This window comes from Pseudophryne corroboree, chromosome 2 (assembly GCF_028390025.1).
Source record: "Pseudophryne corroboree isolate aPseCor3 chromosome 2, aPseCor3.hap2, whole genome shotgun sequence".
Lineage (NCBI taxonomy): Eukaryota > Metazoa > Chordata > Amphibia > Anura > Myobatrachidae > Pseudophryne > Pseudophryne corroboree.
In genome coordinates, this window is record NC_086445.1 from 272,027,933 (window position 1) to 272,043,387 (window position 15,455).

The window sequence follows — 15,455 nt, forward strand, 5'->3', positions numbered from 1 at the left end:
CGCCACTGATCACATGCATGCAATTGAGATTAATATAGCAAAGAACAGCTCTTCTGATAAGAGCTGTCCTTTGTGATGAACGTGGCCGTCGTCCAGCGCACGTGCCATCTGCGGGAGACACAGGAAGGCATCCATAGGGCTGTGTACAAAAAGTCTGGAGCAAGATTAGGTCACAAGTGGGCAAGCTGAGGTGCCGCTGATGACCTTTCCACACTATGACAATGGCAATTTGCCCTCCTTGTGGTTAACTGAATTTAAGACAGTGTACTTTATCTAGTACTTGTTGATTCACACCAGAAGATCTCACACAAAGAACTAGTTGGGAGGGGCTGTGTGATTCCAGAAGGCAGGCACACTACAGCCAGCTGCTGATAAGACAGGATTCAGCAGAGTCAAAATCAAACTCACTTCCAGGCTATTATATATACAGGATACACCTTCACTATCAATATACTAGTGTGACTAAGCCAGCAACAGCAACTAAAAGAGAGATAACAGGTGGTAGGACTGCCAGACTGATGGGGCATGACTGAAAAGGGGTCTGATGCATCTATATTTATTTGCTGGAAATTGTAGTAATACTGTTCAGTGCAGAATGCAACCCAACCTCTATGCTCTAGTCTAGTGGGTACTGTCAGAAGGATATAGCAGGGCGGTGGGTGGACATCATATACACAGCCCCTTCCCAGGAACAGAAAACAGACGTTTGGATATATTTACAGAAGCAACTAAAACTGACCTATCAGAGGGTTTTGGTAAGTAACTACCTTACACTGTACAATAACTAGTTTACAGCTAAGATTTAAGACTATTGTGGAAACAGTAAGTGACCAAATTACTGGTGGGTGTTGTACATTTCAATGTATTTTTGTATGTCAAAGTTTCAATTGAACTGTTATAATGTTATGTTTCTTTTATGCAAGTTGATTTATTACCCTCATTATTACCATTTACTAAAGATTTAATAGGCAGACGCAGAGAAAGATTATTAGAGACAATACACATTTTATGTAAGATTATTTAGGAAGCGTCAAACCAGGAGTGTTATACACTTAATAGTATTCTGCTGACAAAAAGGCACACAATTAGTTGATTTGAAAAGCTGCTGCTTAGTAAATAAACCCAATGAAGTGTTTTTTCTTAAATGTAATAATTTTAAGTAAAAATAAGACATCTTAAATATTAGGATCGGATGATATATCGTTCACATCGTCCAGTGTGTATTCACTATATCGTTAACGATGCGGACTCCCGTGGGTCATTAACATAAACCTGAAATCTAAAGATTTTGTGCAAGTCATTATCTGGATGTAGCCGGGTTCCGTCATCCAGTATAGCAAACAATATCATGCAGTGTGTATGAACGATATCGTTTATAGGGGGCAATCTTGCAAGTGCTTACCCAGCCTAAAGATATTGTAGATCGTTAACGACCCGCGGGAGCATGCATCGTTAACGATATAGGGAATACACACTGGACGATGTGAATGATATATTATCCGATCCGCTGGATTGGACAATATATTAGGTGCATATCGTAAGTGTGTTCCCAGCCTTAGAAAAAAACTATTGTTTTTGTGTCAATTGCAAATGACAGATACATAATTTGGTATTTCAGTACAACACAATCAGCTTTAACCAACAATTTGTTCTCAATGGACTGTTGCCAATAAGCATTGGCATCTGTTTGTCTGCTGATAAGGAAGAAGCAATTACATTAGTTTCCATTCCATTATAATAAATGGATACAAATTATAATACTACATTTGCTAACTTTGATAACTTGTAATTAGTAAGACTCAGAGACTACAACATACAGTATATTAGGAACATAGTATACTGATGACGGCAACAAGTTACCACAACTCTACTTAATCTGTGTATTACTCACCATACTTACCATCACTACAACATAACACACACATAAAAGATCAATGACAAAAGTGAAAAATTGCAGAGCCAACAGGCAAATGCAGTTATGTGACCCATGCCTTTCTTATTATGCCAAGGTGGCTGATTTTAGGACCCACGTGTACTGTATATGGCCCGATTCTGACTAACATGCAATGCCGATAATACGCTGGGGACAAAATGTGACATTTGTGACCTCATGTTACACTTACTGTACATGGAAAAACAAAGTTTTGTTTTAAGGGATAAGAAATTTAAAGTAGAAGCAAAGAATAGAAACATAGGGGCTGATGCTGAGTATTCTTCTTATCTTGCTTGAATACACTTTGTTTATGCCCAGAACAGTGAGTGCCCATGAATACATGAATGATTCTGCCACTCTGCCACTTATGCCCGTTTGTGTGGATAGGGGCATTCCAATGTATCCAGAATATAGTAGGGGTGCTGTGTGTGTGCAATTGCAAACATGTGCAGACTGGAAAAAAAAGATGCCTTTACTCTTGAGAAATCCGTATTATTTGTGCATGGAGGATCAGACAGAAATAGTAGATGATGATGATTGTCACAGCACTAGTGAACAGCTTGTGTTTGGCTATTTGTGAATGTTCAGCTGATGCTGATTGGTGATTGTTCATTGGTCATATATAATGCCTTTGGGTACATTTTTTAGCAAAGTTGTTTCTGGGGTTTACAGTGTTTTTTCTAAGTTGAACTGGTAGCAAAAGCATTTGTTACATAAAATTATTATTATTATTATTATTATTATTATTATTATTATCCTTTATTTATATGATGCCACAAGGGATCCCCAGCGTCTAACATAGTATATAAAAAAATGATCAAACCAAGAAAACAGCGACTTACAGTACAAATACATGGTATATAAACATTGTTGCATCAGCGATCATGACACTGAAACAAGTATCAGGAAGGGTTAGGTGCCATTGTAGGGAGTAGATGATCGCTCACTAATATCCCTCTCACACTTACGGCAAAATTCCAAGTTTTTGCACATGAATGTGCATCAACCTGGAATTTTAGCATGTGTGAATGGAAACATCCAAGGATGAAGTCCTTGGTCCCTGACCTTGCCCTTTACCAGGGTTGGGTTGAGACCCAGGAATTTGTCAGCTTGCTAGATGTGGCAAATTGCCAGGTCGCATGTGTGAAAGGGATATAAGTAAGGGAAGGAAAAGCACATGAGGGGAGAGCTTACGTTCTAAAGGGGAAGGACAGACAAACAGACAGGGGTGTCACGTGTGGGGTAAACAGTGAGCATGGAACAGAGGGTTAGGATGAGAGATGGCTTGAAGTGGGTCTGAAGTTTTGTAGAGAGGTGGGGAGTCTGATTGGAAAAGGTAGAGAATTCCAGAGATAGGGAGCAGCATGTGCAAAATCTTGTAGGTAGGAGTGGGAGGAAGTAATAAGTAGATAGGAGAGGAAACATGCTTTTTTGGGTGGTCAGGAGTGTAAAGGGAGATAAGGTCACGGCTATAAATGGGAGAGGAGTGTGAGAAACTTGAATTGGATTCTGAAGGGGAGCCAGTGTAGGGCTTGTAAGAGAGGGATGGTAGACATACAGTAGTATGTTTGAAGAGTAAGATGAGTTGTGCAGCAGCATTGAGGACAGATGGAAATATTTTTGAGACGGAAATGGAAGGACTACAAAATGTACTGAATGTATGGTTTTAAGGAGATATAGAAATCAAGGATAACTTTAAGAGAGCACACCTGATGGCAAGAGGAGATACTTAAAATTATGGGAGGTGAGGTTATGCAAAAGGATGGGAAGATGGTCATAGACATGTTAGGTTTAAGAAAGTGCTGGGACATCCAGGAAGAGATAGCAGAGAGACAGTTGGAGATACGAGTGAGGAGAGAGGGAGAGAGATCAGCAAAGGAAGGGTAGATCTTAATATCATCACCATAGAGATGATATTGGAGGCCAAAAGAACTAATGAGTTCACCTGAAGAAGGAGAATAGGAGAGGTCAAAGAACAGAACCTTGGGGGACACCTACTGTTAGCAGGGATGTGCTGTGCGGTAAATGGTTCAGGAGGCACTGGCTAGTACCAGAGCCAGATTTACACATAACATATGAGTACATTTATGCATTATACACAGTTGCAGCAGTATAAACTCCTGGATATTTGGTGAGAAAAGATAGACTCACCTGCCATAGACTTTTTACTCCATAGTTTTGACTATACAAATGATTAGAATAATACAAAGAAGATATTTCTAACATATTCTTTATATGTTTAATATACTTTATACAGTCAAAACTCTGGTGCAAACGTTAGTATGATAGGAAAGACTCTGCCTCACATGCCTCACCCCACCTCACGTCACTGGCTGTTATTAGAAGTGGAATCATGAGAGGAGACAGAGAAAGAATGGTCAGTGAGGTAGGAGGACAGAATGGAGAGGGCAGTATCATGCAGACCAAGCGAGTGAAAATTTAGCAAAAGAAAATGGTAGCCCACAGTGTCAAAAGCAACAGAGAGGTCAGAGAAAATTAAGCAGAGAGTAGTGGCACTTGGATTTGGCATCAATGAGGTCTTTGCTGACTTTTGTGAGGGCAGTTTTAAGTGGAGTGCAGAGGACTGAAGTCAGACTGAAATAGGTCAAGCAAGGAGTGGAAGGAAAGAAAGGCTGTAATGCTGTTATAGACAATATGTTCAAGGGGTTTGGAGGCAAAAGGGAGGAGAGAAGATTTTTAGGAATAGGGGAGACAAGGGCATGCTTGAATGCATATGGGACAGTGGCTGATGAGAGGGTTAGACTGACGAAGTGGACAAGATGGGAACAGGCAGAAGGATAGAGGTAGCAGAGACATGATGGGATAGGGTCAAGTGGGGAAGTGGAGGGAGGGAGGACAGGATGAGGGCCATGACTGCCTCTCCAAATACAGGGGAAAAAGAAGTCAGAGATTGTAAGATGAATGGGGAAAGGTGGTTAGGGAAAGAAGGATGTTGTTTGCTGAGGGTCTGTTGGGATGTGATGTCCTGACATATGGAGTGAATTTTATATGTTAAGTAGGTGGCAAAATCAAGGGGAGAGAGTGAGAAGAAAAGTCGGGGTGGGCAAGGGAGAGATTTGAAAGTTAATAAGAGACATCGGGGGTTTGAAGACTGGGAGAAGATGAGGTTCTTGAAATACAACCATTTAGAGAGGGAAAGGGCAGCATGGTAGGATGTGAGAATAAATTTGAAATGGAGGAAGTCTGCCTTAGAGCGTGATTTTCTTCACTGTTGCTTGGAGGTTCCTGAACACTTTTGCAGATATCTTGTGAATTTGGAATGCCATGTTGAGGTGTTGATCTGTGAGGGTGAATAGTGGTAGCTGGAGCAACATAGTTAAGAGGAGAAGTAAGGGAGGCATTTTATAGGAAAGAGGCTTTTTCAGGTTTTTCAGGGCAGGTGACAGACATAATCATATAGAGAAGTGAGTCGAGCACGGAGGATAAGAAAATGGTGTAAATAGTCTCAATGTTACGCTAAGTGATGGTAGCCTTAGGAGGTAGAGATGGAGAACCAGAGAGGTATAAGTCAAAAGAGAGCATGCGATGATAAAGAGAGGTAGAATGGGGAGTTGGATTAATTAGAGATATTACAACAGTGAGTGAAGACCAGATCAAGTGGGTGTCCACTCACATGGGAAGGTGAGTAGGTCCATTGGGATAGGCCAAACAATGAGGTAAGGGCAAGGAGTTTAGAGGCAGAGGATTTTGTGGGGATATCTATAGGGATGTAAAAGTTACCTAAAATAATGAACAGAAGAATTGAAGAGAAGAAGTGAGGGAGCCAGGAAACAAAGTTGTCGAGGAATTTGGAGGACATGCCAGGGGGACGGTAAATAACAACTACTCGAAAGTGAACAGGTTGGTAGAGGCATATAGCACGTAGAGAATGTAATTGCAGACACAGGCGCTAGTGGGACATACTATATATGTCTGTGATTTATACCTGGTATAAACCAGGCATATACTCTACTGTTGGAGACCTTCAGAAAGTGAGCGTTTGATAAAATGGGTGTAAATATAGAAGAACTAAATCAAATTGCTGCAAACTAGTGTAATCAGTTTTCCTATCGAGTTAATAGGTAGATGGTAGTAGGTGTAATTCTGGATCTACAGGAGATAGGTGTATGGATGGGAAATGTAGGATGCCATTTGAAAGTCTCAATCATAGAATGTTCCAGTTCATGAATATTTTAAGACTTATTTTGTTTAAGCTACATACAACCTATTTACACATGTGGTTATTGTAACTAATGCCCATCTCTTCAACCTATCCTTCCCATCCGGCACTATCCCCTCCTCCCTCTCAATCAACTGCCCCTTCTCCTGCCTGCAAACTACAATACTTCAGTAGATTTTTATTGACTCACCTCAGTCTTAATTTCCTACTCCCTTCTTGATACTTTTCAATCTGCCCTTACAAAGGTCACCAATGACTTTCCAATGCATCTTCTCTATTTTATTCCTTCTCAACCTATCTGCTGCCTTTGGCACAATTGATCACCCAGTTCTGCTTCAAGATCTCCATTCTATTGGCATCTCTGACTATGTCTTCTTGGTTGTGGATCACTGGGTCGACAGTCATTAGGTCGACAGTCATTAGGTCGACCACTATTGATCGACAGTGACTAGTTTGACACCTGAAATAAGTTGACGCGGTCATTAGGCCGACATGGAAAAGGTCGACATGGGGAAAGGTCGACATGAGTTTTTTTCATTTCTTTTTGTGATGTTTTCTTTGTAATGTGACTGGGAACCCCAATTAGTGCACCGCGTCCCCTCACATGGCTAGCTTTGCACGCCATGCTTCAGGCAATGTGCCTCGCTCCGCTACCACTGCACTCGGCACAGGTTACTATTCCCAATCTTAGTCCACGTGGATCGTAAAATAAGAAAAAGTTCAAAAAAGAAAAAAATTTGAAAAACTCATGTCAACCTTTTCAGGTGTAGACCTTTGACACGTCGACCTAGTGACCATGTTGACCTAATGACCATGTCACCCTAATGCATCAGACAAAAGACACAATAAAGTGGCCCCTTAGCGCTAGTTGACAATTAATAATTAATACGTATGTTTATGCTATACCGTTTCCAAAGGATCAATCAAACGAGTAATCAAAGAAATCTGCAAGCAGCTCACTGTAGATAGGGGGACTTCTCTACCCCCTCAGTACAATATGCTCAAAAAAAAGGAAAAACAGACAGCGCTAATAGATTTCTTTAATAAAATGTTTTTATTCATTAATTTTATCTAGATTTTTCTTTAGCTAAAATAGCCCTTTTCGTCTACCTATAAATCTAATTCCACATATCACTTGTATATATTTTATTAAAATTCAAGCCAATAAAACAATAATACATCAATAATATATATAATATAATACAATAGCTATGCTCTGTATACTTGATTTTTCAATACACCACTGAGACAATTGGATACAAATGCAACAAACTGTTTCCTTCCAATGCTGTAGAGGTCTCCAGCCTCTAAGTTGATATTAGATTGCTCATTCAGCTTAAGATGGAAGCTTTTTTTTAGATTGTTGCTATATTAAAAAACAGCTGTTACAATTCCTTATTTATTGGTCAGGGTGTATAATTAAGTTCCCAGATCCACACTCTACTGACCACAACACTTAGAACTTCCAGATGAATTAGTATATGATTTTGATAGCTGCTCCTTTTTATTTAGAAAGTGTCGCTGATTTAATACACATCAGTAGTGGGTTAGTTGTTCATAAATTGATCTACAGGGAAACAAACATGCTTTCCTCAAGGCAATAATAAAAGTTCATGCAGCTCAGCTGGTATTCAGAACTGGTTCAGTATATGGCAGCAGCCAATTAATTGCTTATAGATTGACATGCAAAGATATATGCAATTGCTTTTGCTTATAGCGATGATAAAAGTTCAGCTGATATTTTAAAACATGGCCATGTTATATATTACCACTTTCCTCCTGGGTCAAAATTCTTTACTCACTCCCGGCTCTGGTGCTCGGATACCTTTTCATGAGCCTTATCCGGAGATTCTTTAGAATTCTTCCCAGCGTGTTGAGGTAGACTCGTGGTATGCTGATCATAGGTGGGTAAAAACAATGAGACGCGTTTCTCCGCCTGTAAACGCTCGGCGGCTTCTTCAGTCCGACTGAAGAAGCCGCCGAGCGTTTACAGGCGGAGAAACGCGTCTCATTGTTTTTACCCACCTATGATCAGCATACCACGAGTCTACCTCAACACGCTGGGAAGAATTCTAAAGAATCTCCGGATAAGGCTCATGAAAAGGTATCCGAGCACCAGAGCCGGGAGTGAGTAAAGAATTTTGACCCAGGAGGAAAGTGGTAATATATAACATGGCCATGTTTTAAAATATCAGCTGAACTTTTATCATCGCTATAAGCAAAAGCAATTGCATATATCTTTGCATGTCAATCTATAAGCAATTAATTGGCTGCTGCCATATACTGAACCAGTTCTGAATACCAGCTGAGCTGCATGAACTTTTATTATTGCCTTGAGGAAAGCATGTTTGTTTCCCTGTAGATCAATTTATGAACAACTAACCCACTACTGATGTGTATTAAATCAGCGACACTTTCTAAATAAAAAGGAGCAGCTATCAAAATCATATACTAATTCATCTGGAAGTTCTAAGTGTTGTGGTCAGTAGAGTGTGGATCTGGGAACTTAATTATACACCCTGACCAATAAATAAGGAATTGTAACAGCTGTTTTTTAATATAGCAACAATCTAAAAAAAAGCTTCCATCTTAAGCTGAATGAGCAATCTAATATCAACTTAGAGGCTGGAGACCTCTACAGCATTGGAAGGAAACAGTTTGTTGCATTTGTATCCAATTGTCTCAGTGGTGTATTGAAAAATCAAGTATACAGAGCATAGCTATTGTATTATATTATATATATTATTGATGTATTATTGTTTTATTGGCTTGAATTTTAATAAAATATATACAAGTGATATGTGGAATTAGATTTATAGGTAGGCGAAAAGGGCTATTTTAGCTAAAGAAAAATCTAGATAAAATTAATGAATAAAAACATTTTATTAAAGAAATCTATTAGCGCTGTCTGTTTTTCCTTTTTTTTGAGCAACCTAATGCATGTCGACCAATAGTGGTGGACCTAATGAGCGTCGACCTAAGTGTTGTCGACCTAAAGACCGGATACCATCCTCTTATGGTCCACCTCTTACCTCATTGACTATCCTCAGTTCCCCTCCCCTTCTACTACCTGTCTGCAGGTTCAAAAGATATGTCCTTGGGCCGCTCCTCTTCTCATTTTACACCTCCCCCGTCCTCCCCAAATCTTGTGATCTCAGATTCATGCTCTTCACATAGTGAAAAAAAGAAAAAAAGCACCTGGCACCAATCAAATAGTGTTAAATGAGCTTGCCTGCTGCTTTATGTAAACCAGGAAAAAACTCACCCCTTAAAAAAATTATAAAGAAAACAAGAAAAGAGAGTGCTGGCAAGCTATATATCAGGAATTGAATTCATTAATCTATTGTAAAAACAAAAATGTAAAACTAAAAAAACTTTAAAATGCCAGTTTTTTGTTGATTTCCTATACATAACATATTATAATTCTGCTTTACATTAGCTTTCATTTATTATCTAACCATAAACTATCACATTACATGTAATAGACAAGAATATATTAATAATGCTACAATAAATCTCTTACTAGAATTATACACCAAAGGAATATCCTTTTTATTTCAACTGACCATATGCTAATAATTATTAATAACACCTGATTTTTCAGCAACTGTGTTAATTATAGTGTGTTAAGTGAAAGTTATTGTAAAGCAGAATTATTACATCTTTTTTAATTTTAACAATTTTTTTTTACAATATTAATAAATAAAATTCTTGAAATACAGCTTGTCAGTGCTCTCTTTTCTTGATTTTTATAGTCTTCACATAGTGACAGTGACCATATGCAAAGTTGTGCAGATACGAGAACAAATGCACAATATAATCAGGCAGTAACTGGCCATTGTTAGACCAAGGATTTGGGTAAGAAGGGACCTAATGGTAATCACTGTTTACCTACTGTGGCAAGAGAGGTACTTTGCCACCTGGAAATAGCCCTAGGGAATTAATACTGGCTTGTGCCGCTGATAGAGTGGCTGGTGGAAGCCACTTACAGGGTCCCAAGAATGGATGGGAACTGTGGAAGGACAGGTTCCTAGCCATTGGGCCCAAGCCGGGTGTTGTGGGCTTCTCAGCCCAGGAAGCTGCTTCATCAGCCAACACCTGTCTGCTGGGTTTAAAGCATAGTCTCTCCAACAAGTCAGGGCTCCTGACGGTAGTTAGTGCCCAGGCGATAGGCATGCTAGGGTCAGTGGGATCCGGAAGACTGGGGCACTAGTATCAGGACGCCGGGACCTGGAGGGTTTCTTATTAGGGGGAAAGGGAGTGAGGCAGGGCCTAACTTCCATGGCTGTTTTGCTGAAGACAGTGATCTATGATTTATGTTTAACCTTGTACTTGAGCAACCTGAATAATTGGTTTTGAACAAGTTGGAAGCTGGTGGAATTTTTGTAGCAGAGCGCATTTTAGCCACACTCCTGTTACACTACTAAAAGGGTGACTGTACTAAATTCAGGAACTTTATAGACTATATAAACTCTAAAATGCATCAATATCATATATATGCATGAATTTTCTGAAGCACAACATGGCAATTTATAATAATGTATAATATATTTCATTTGCTTTTCAGGCATTGGAATATAATTCGCTTTAGTTGCTATGGATTTATTACCTTCAAATACATCAATCGAATTACTTAAACATGTTATACTCCATGATGCCAGCCCTGCTGCCACTGGGAACTGCTCATCGCTCAACTACGACAGTGCCTATCATTTTGTTCTGATTCCAATACTGTACATGATAATTTTTATAGTAGGGATTATTGGAAACACCGTTGTAGTTGTAGGACTCACATGCTGCCTTCAAGCAAAGTCTGTGGCCAATATTTACATTGTGAACTTAGCTATTGCAGACTTGTCTTTTCTCGCCACACTACCACTGTGGGCAGTGGATATGTCAGGGAAATACAAATGGATCTTTGGTTCCACTATGTGTAAATTCTGTGGCACTATGTCATCAGTGAACATGTATGCCAGCATTTTCCTGCTCACTTGCCTAAGCATAGATCGTTACTTTGGCATTGTGTGTCCAATGGAGTCCCTTAAAAACCGAACTATTACCAAAGCAAAAATGATAACACTTATTATATGGGTTTCTGCATGTGCTATGAGCACTCCAACAATGTACTTCCGTCAGGCTTACTATTCAAATAACTTCCACCACACTGTCTGCACCATGAAATACCCGACAAACAGTATGTTCTGGCCAATATTTGTAGAATCAATGAAGTATGTAGTTGGCTTTGTGGTACCTTTTTGTATTCAGGGAATCTGTTATTGGTTGATATATAAAATCATTTTAGCATCTAATAGGGTGAAGAAGACAAAAAGTGAGAACATCCTAAAGGTGGTGGTGTCAATGGTGCTTGCTTTCCTCATATGCTGGCTGCCATTTCACATATTCAACCTCCTCAAGTTGCTGGCACGATTCCAAATTATTCAAAACTGCGCAGTAATTCACACAATTAATGTTGTAATACCGTTCACGGTTTGTATCGCATTTTCCAATAGCTGTGTAAACCCTATTCTTTACTGTTTTGCCAGCAAAAGATTTCGAAACCAACTTATAAAAGTCTTGAAACGTTCCCTATAAGGCTTAAAAATTGTGCAGCTTATGAGCATAGACTGAACCTTTTACTTGGCCAAAACATTTAGTGACAAGAGCCTTGTCTAATCTGAGCACATGTGACACACAGGGTACAGAGGGCCGGATTCACAGATGGACGCAGAGCGCTCAGCAGCTGCGTCTGCGGATGAAGCTGCTGTGCCATGTTATGCTAATGCTGCAGCTGGTCTCTTGTGTAAATAGACTCCTCCTGCATGCTTCTGTCATGCGCTGATGTGTCCCAAGACAAAGCATCAGATCACTCTGCATGAACATTGGTCATCTGAGTACTCCTCAGCTTAATCAGGATGGCTGGTGTTTTCCCGCAGCTGGTGCCAGTGAAGCAGTGGACTAGGCACGCCTTGAAAGCAGGGCGACATGCCCGTTTTTGAGAGCGCTCCCAGTCTAGTCTAAGGGGGCACTGCATTAGATGCCGTAGGACTCAATCTGTACATGCGCAATATGGGTTCTGCGCATGCGCAGTTCAGTAAACATCAGAGGTGTACGTCTCACATGGGATTGGTCCATCTTTGAATTAGCCCCAGAGTGTGCTCATGGCTTTATCCATTCCAGTGATTTCTAGCCTGCAGGTTCACAAACAGTAGCTGTCCGACGTGCGTGCACATTGCGGCTCAGACGCATGCGCTGTTAGGACCTGATTGCCTGTGGTGCGAAAATGCACAGCAGCGATCAGATATAAATTACCTCCATAGTGCATATCGCACCGTGCGTATAGTCATTGCGATGCCGATGCACGATCCCACGGGATCGGCATCGCAAGGAAAAATAGACTGTGCAGGCAGCCCAACATTGACTATATCGGTGGGGCTGGGCTCCGGCCACATCGAATAGTCAATGTCGGGCTGTACAGTGCATTGCTCCGTGTGTACACGCCATTAGATTTGGGTGTGGTGTGTTCAAACTGAAATCTAAATTGCAGTGGAAAAATAAAGCAGGCAGTATTTACCCTGCACAGAAACACTATAACCCACCCAAATCTAACTCTCTCTGCACGTGTTATATCTGCCCCCCCTGCAGTGCACATGGTTTTGCCCACTAGACGAAAATGTTGTTTTGCAATCAACCTTGAATTAGGCCCTATATACAGTATGATGGAGTAGATTTATTGCTAAAAGTAACAAGTAATATAAAAGTGAAACATATATTTTAATTCTTAAATCAGGCATTACTTTTGTTTAAGCAATAAATAGTACAAAAGTAGTATACATTTATTAGTACAGTTGTAATACAGTACATTGCGGAGTACTGTAGTATTTGGCTATTCCTTTTCAACAGTTCCTCTAGAATGTAAGCTCTCATGGGCAGGATTGTCTGCCTTATATCTCATGTCTGTCCACTCTGTTTTCCTTGTTTGTACCTATCATGTCTTATGCCAAATTGTTTCTGTATGCTACTATTCAGTATGTGATTGGTTCTGTTAATTGCATGCAAGCATTTATTATACTGTTCTGTAACCAATTACACATTATTATGTTATTGTTTTTCATGTAAGTCATATCTGTATGACAATGTCAGGTGCTATAATATCTGGGTTGCCATACAAATAAACAATGATGATGAAAAGTTAATTTTACAAGACAATGTACAAGTGGTCCTCTTTCTTCTTCAGGTCTAAAGCAGATAAATACAATACTTCTATATGCCAGTCTGTCTGAGACTAAATAAGGGGTCTATTTACTAAGCCTTAAAGTAGCTGGAGATAAAATACCAGCCAATCGGCTCCTAACTGACATGCCACAGGTCGTGTTTGAAAAATGACAGTTAGGAGCCGATTGGCTGATACGTTATCTCCAGCGACTTTATCTCCATATAAGGCTTAGTAAATAGACCCCTCAATAACAATCAGTCCTACAGGGCAAGTGTTAGTCAACAAGACATTGCATGCAGTCAAACAGCGACAGGGGTTTGTTTGAAATTTGTAACATACAAACATGAGTGATGTGCTCATTCTGAATGAATAATTGTCTTTCATGAACAATTAAACCAATGACCAATTTAAGTACAAACAGGACGGTCACATTTTTAATGATTTGATCATTCAATATTAAAACTAAATGCAAATGATCAATACTACCACATAAAACATGTTTCACCTGGCAATGCTACTGCTAGACTAGAGTATGAAGCAGGCTCGGACTGGGCCACCAGGGAGCCGATGAAGTCACCGGTAGGCCCTGCCGAGTATTAGCCACGCCCTCTTTTGTGTGAGTGCGGGGCCTACAAAAGTTGGACTGAGGGGAGGGGAGGAGACATGTGTGCTGGGCTCTCCTCCCCAGCCACAGGATCACCAGGTGATCCCGGGCAGCGGTGGTGAGACAGAGTTGGACTGAGGCGAGGAGAGGTGTGCGCTGCACTCTCTTCCCCATCCGCGCTGCACTCTCTTCCCTGTCCCTCAGACACGGGAGCAGCAGGTGATCCCGGGCGGCGGCGGTGAGTAACCATTGTAATGTAGACATTCTCACTCATGTATGCTATTCATTTATTTTACATATCCTGTTAATATCGGCAACTTTTCTTACTGTAGGATTTGAGTACACAGGGATCAATGCAGATTCACAGCATCCAGATCTGTCACAAATATCATCCCAAGGGAGAAGGGAGGCTGCCTGTCTCTTCTTTCTCGCCTTTAAATGTCAATGCTAATCCACTAAACAAATCAGGCTAAACAAGTGGAAATCGGCATAATTCTCTTCCCATATTGAATCACAGTAATTAAACCTGTTTAGGGGTATTATGCATTGCTTCCTGTACAAACTGCATTTCTCATTGCCAGTCAGACGAGTCCTGAAGGTTTTTTAGATTAAAAGTTAATTTCACAGCTATGAAATGGGTGTAGTATGGTATGCCGTGACCGGGCTCCCGGTGGCCAGCATACCGGCGCTGGAATCCCAACTGCCGGCATACCGACAGGTGGGTGAGTGCAAATGAGCCCCTTGTGGGCTTGCTGCGCTCGCCATGCTTCGGGCACGGTGGCGCGCTACGCACGCCACACTATCTATTATCCCTCCAGGGGGGTCGTGGACCCCCAAGAGAGAGAAAAGGTGTCGGTATGCCAGGTGTTGGGATTCCGGCGCCGGTATACTGTGCGCCGGGATCCCGACAGCCGGCAAACTGAAGACCACCACTACAAAACATCCCCTGGTTTGTATTTCTCAGTGTTCAAACCAATGGGCTTAGTGATGAAGCACTGCACATGCGCCAGGGTGTGGAGAAGACCTGGAGCAGCCAAATAGCTGACAGTCAGACCGTGGACAATGCTACATGGTGGTACAGCTGCTCATTTACTTTGTCCCGTCCTAAAGCTTATCCGTATTATAACTGCTCTGATGGTCTCTTTTCACTTCAGCTATTGTGGGTTGTTGTTTTTCTGGGGATATTTTTAGAAACAGAGCAACCTCCCATGTTCCATACCACCATGTGGACATTGGCAAATGCACTGTAATTTGTGCCCTGCTGGGAGTGGTTTATGCCACTGCTGCAAACCAAAGAGGTGGTGTTCTGTCCTGTAACTTCAGTGTCATGTGTGTTTTGTTTTGTTTTTTTCACATTTTTAAGCTACATTTGCAATGATGCAATTATAGAATGAGTCAATGAGAAAATGAAGATATGTATTAAAGTTATACTGTTACCGTGTAGTTCGTTTTCTGATGTAGTTCTGGGGGCGTATGTGTATCTGGCACTGCTGGGGGCGTATGTGTATATGGCACCTCTGGGGAC

The 15,455-nt window shown here is 40.8% G+C and overlaps 1 protein-coding gene across 1 annotated transcript; it reads left to right on the forward strand.

The window, feature by feature from the left end:
• The first annotated feature begins 348 nt into the window (after positions 1 to 348).
• LOC135050718 (type-1 angiotensin II receptor B-like) lies at positions 349 to 13,248 on the forward strand. The gene is made up of 2 exons (XM_063957110.1): positions 349 to 755; positions 10,681 to 13,248. The coding sequence occupies exon 2, from the start codon at positions 10,710 to 10,712 to the stop codon at positions 11,703 to 11,705; it is 996 nt and encodes a 331-aa protein (XP_063813180.1). The 5' UTR covers positions 349 to 755; positions 10,681 to 10,709; the 3' UTR covers positions 11,706 to 13,248.
• The last annotated feature ends 2,207 nt before the right edge of the window (positions 13,249 to 15,455 follow it).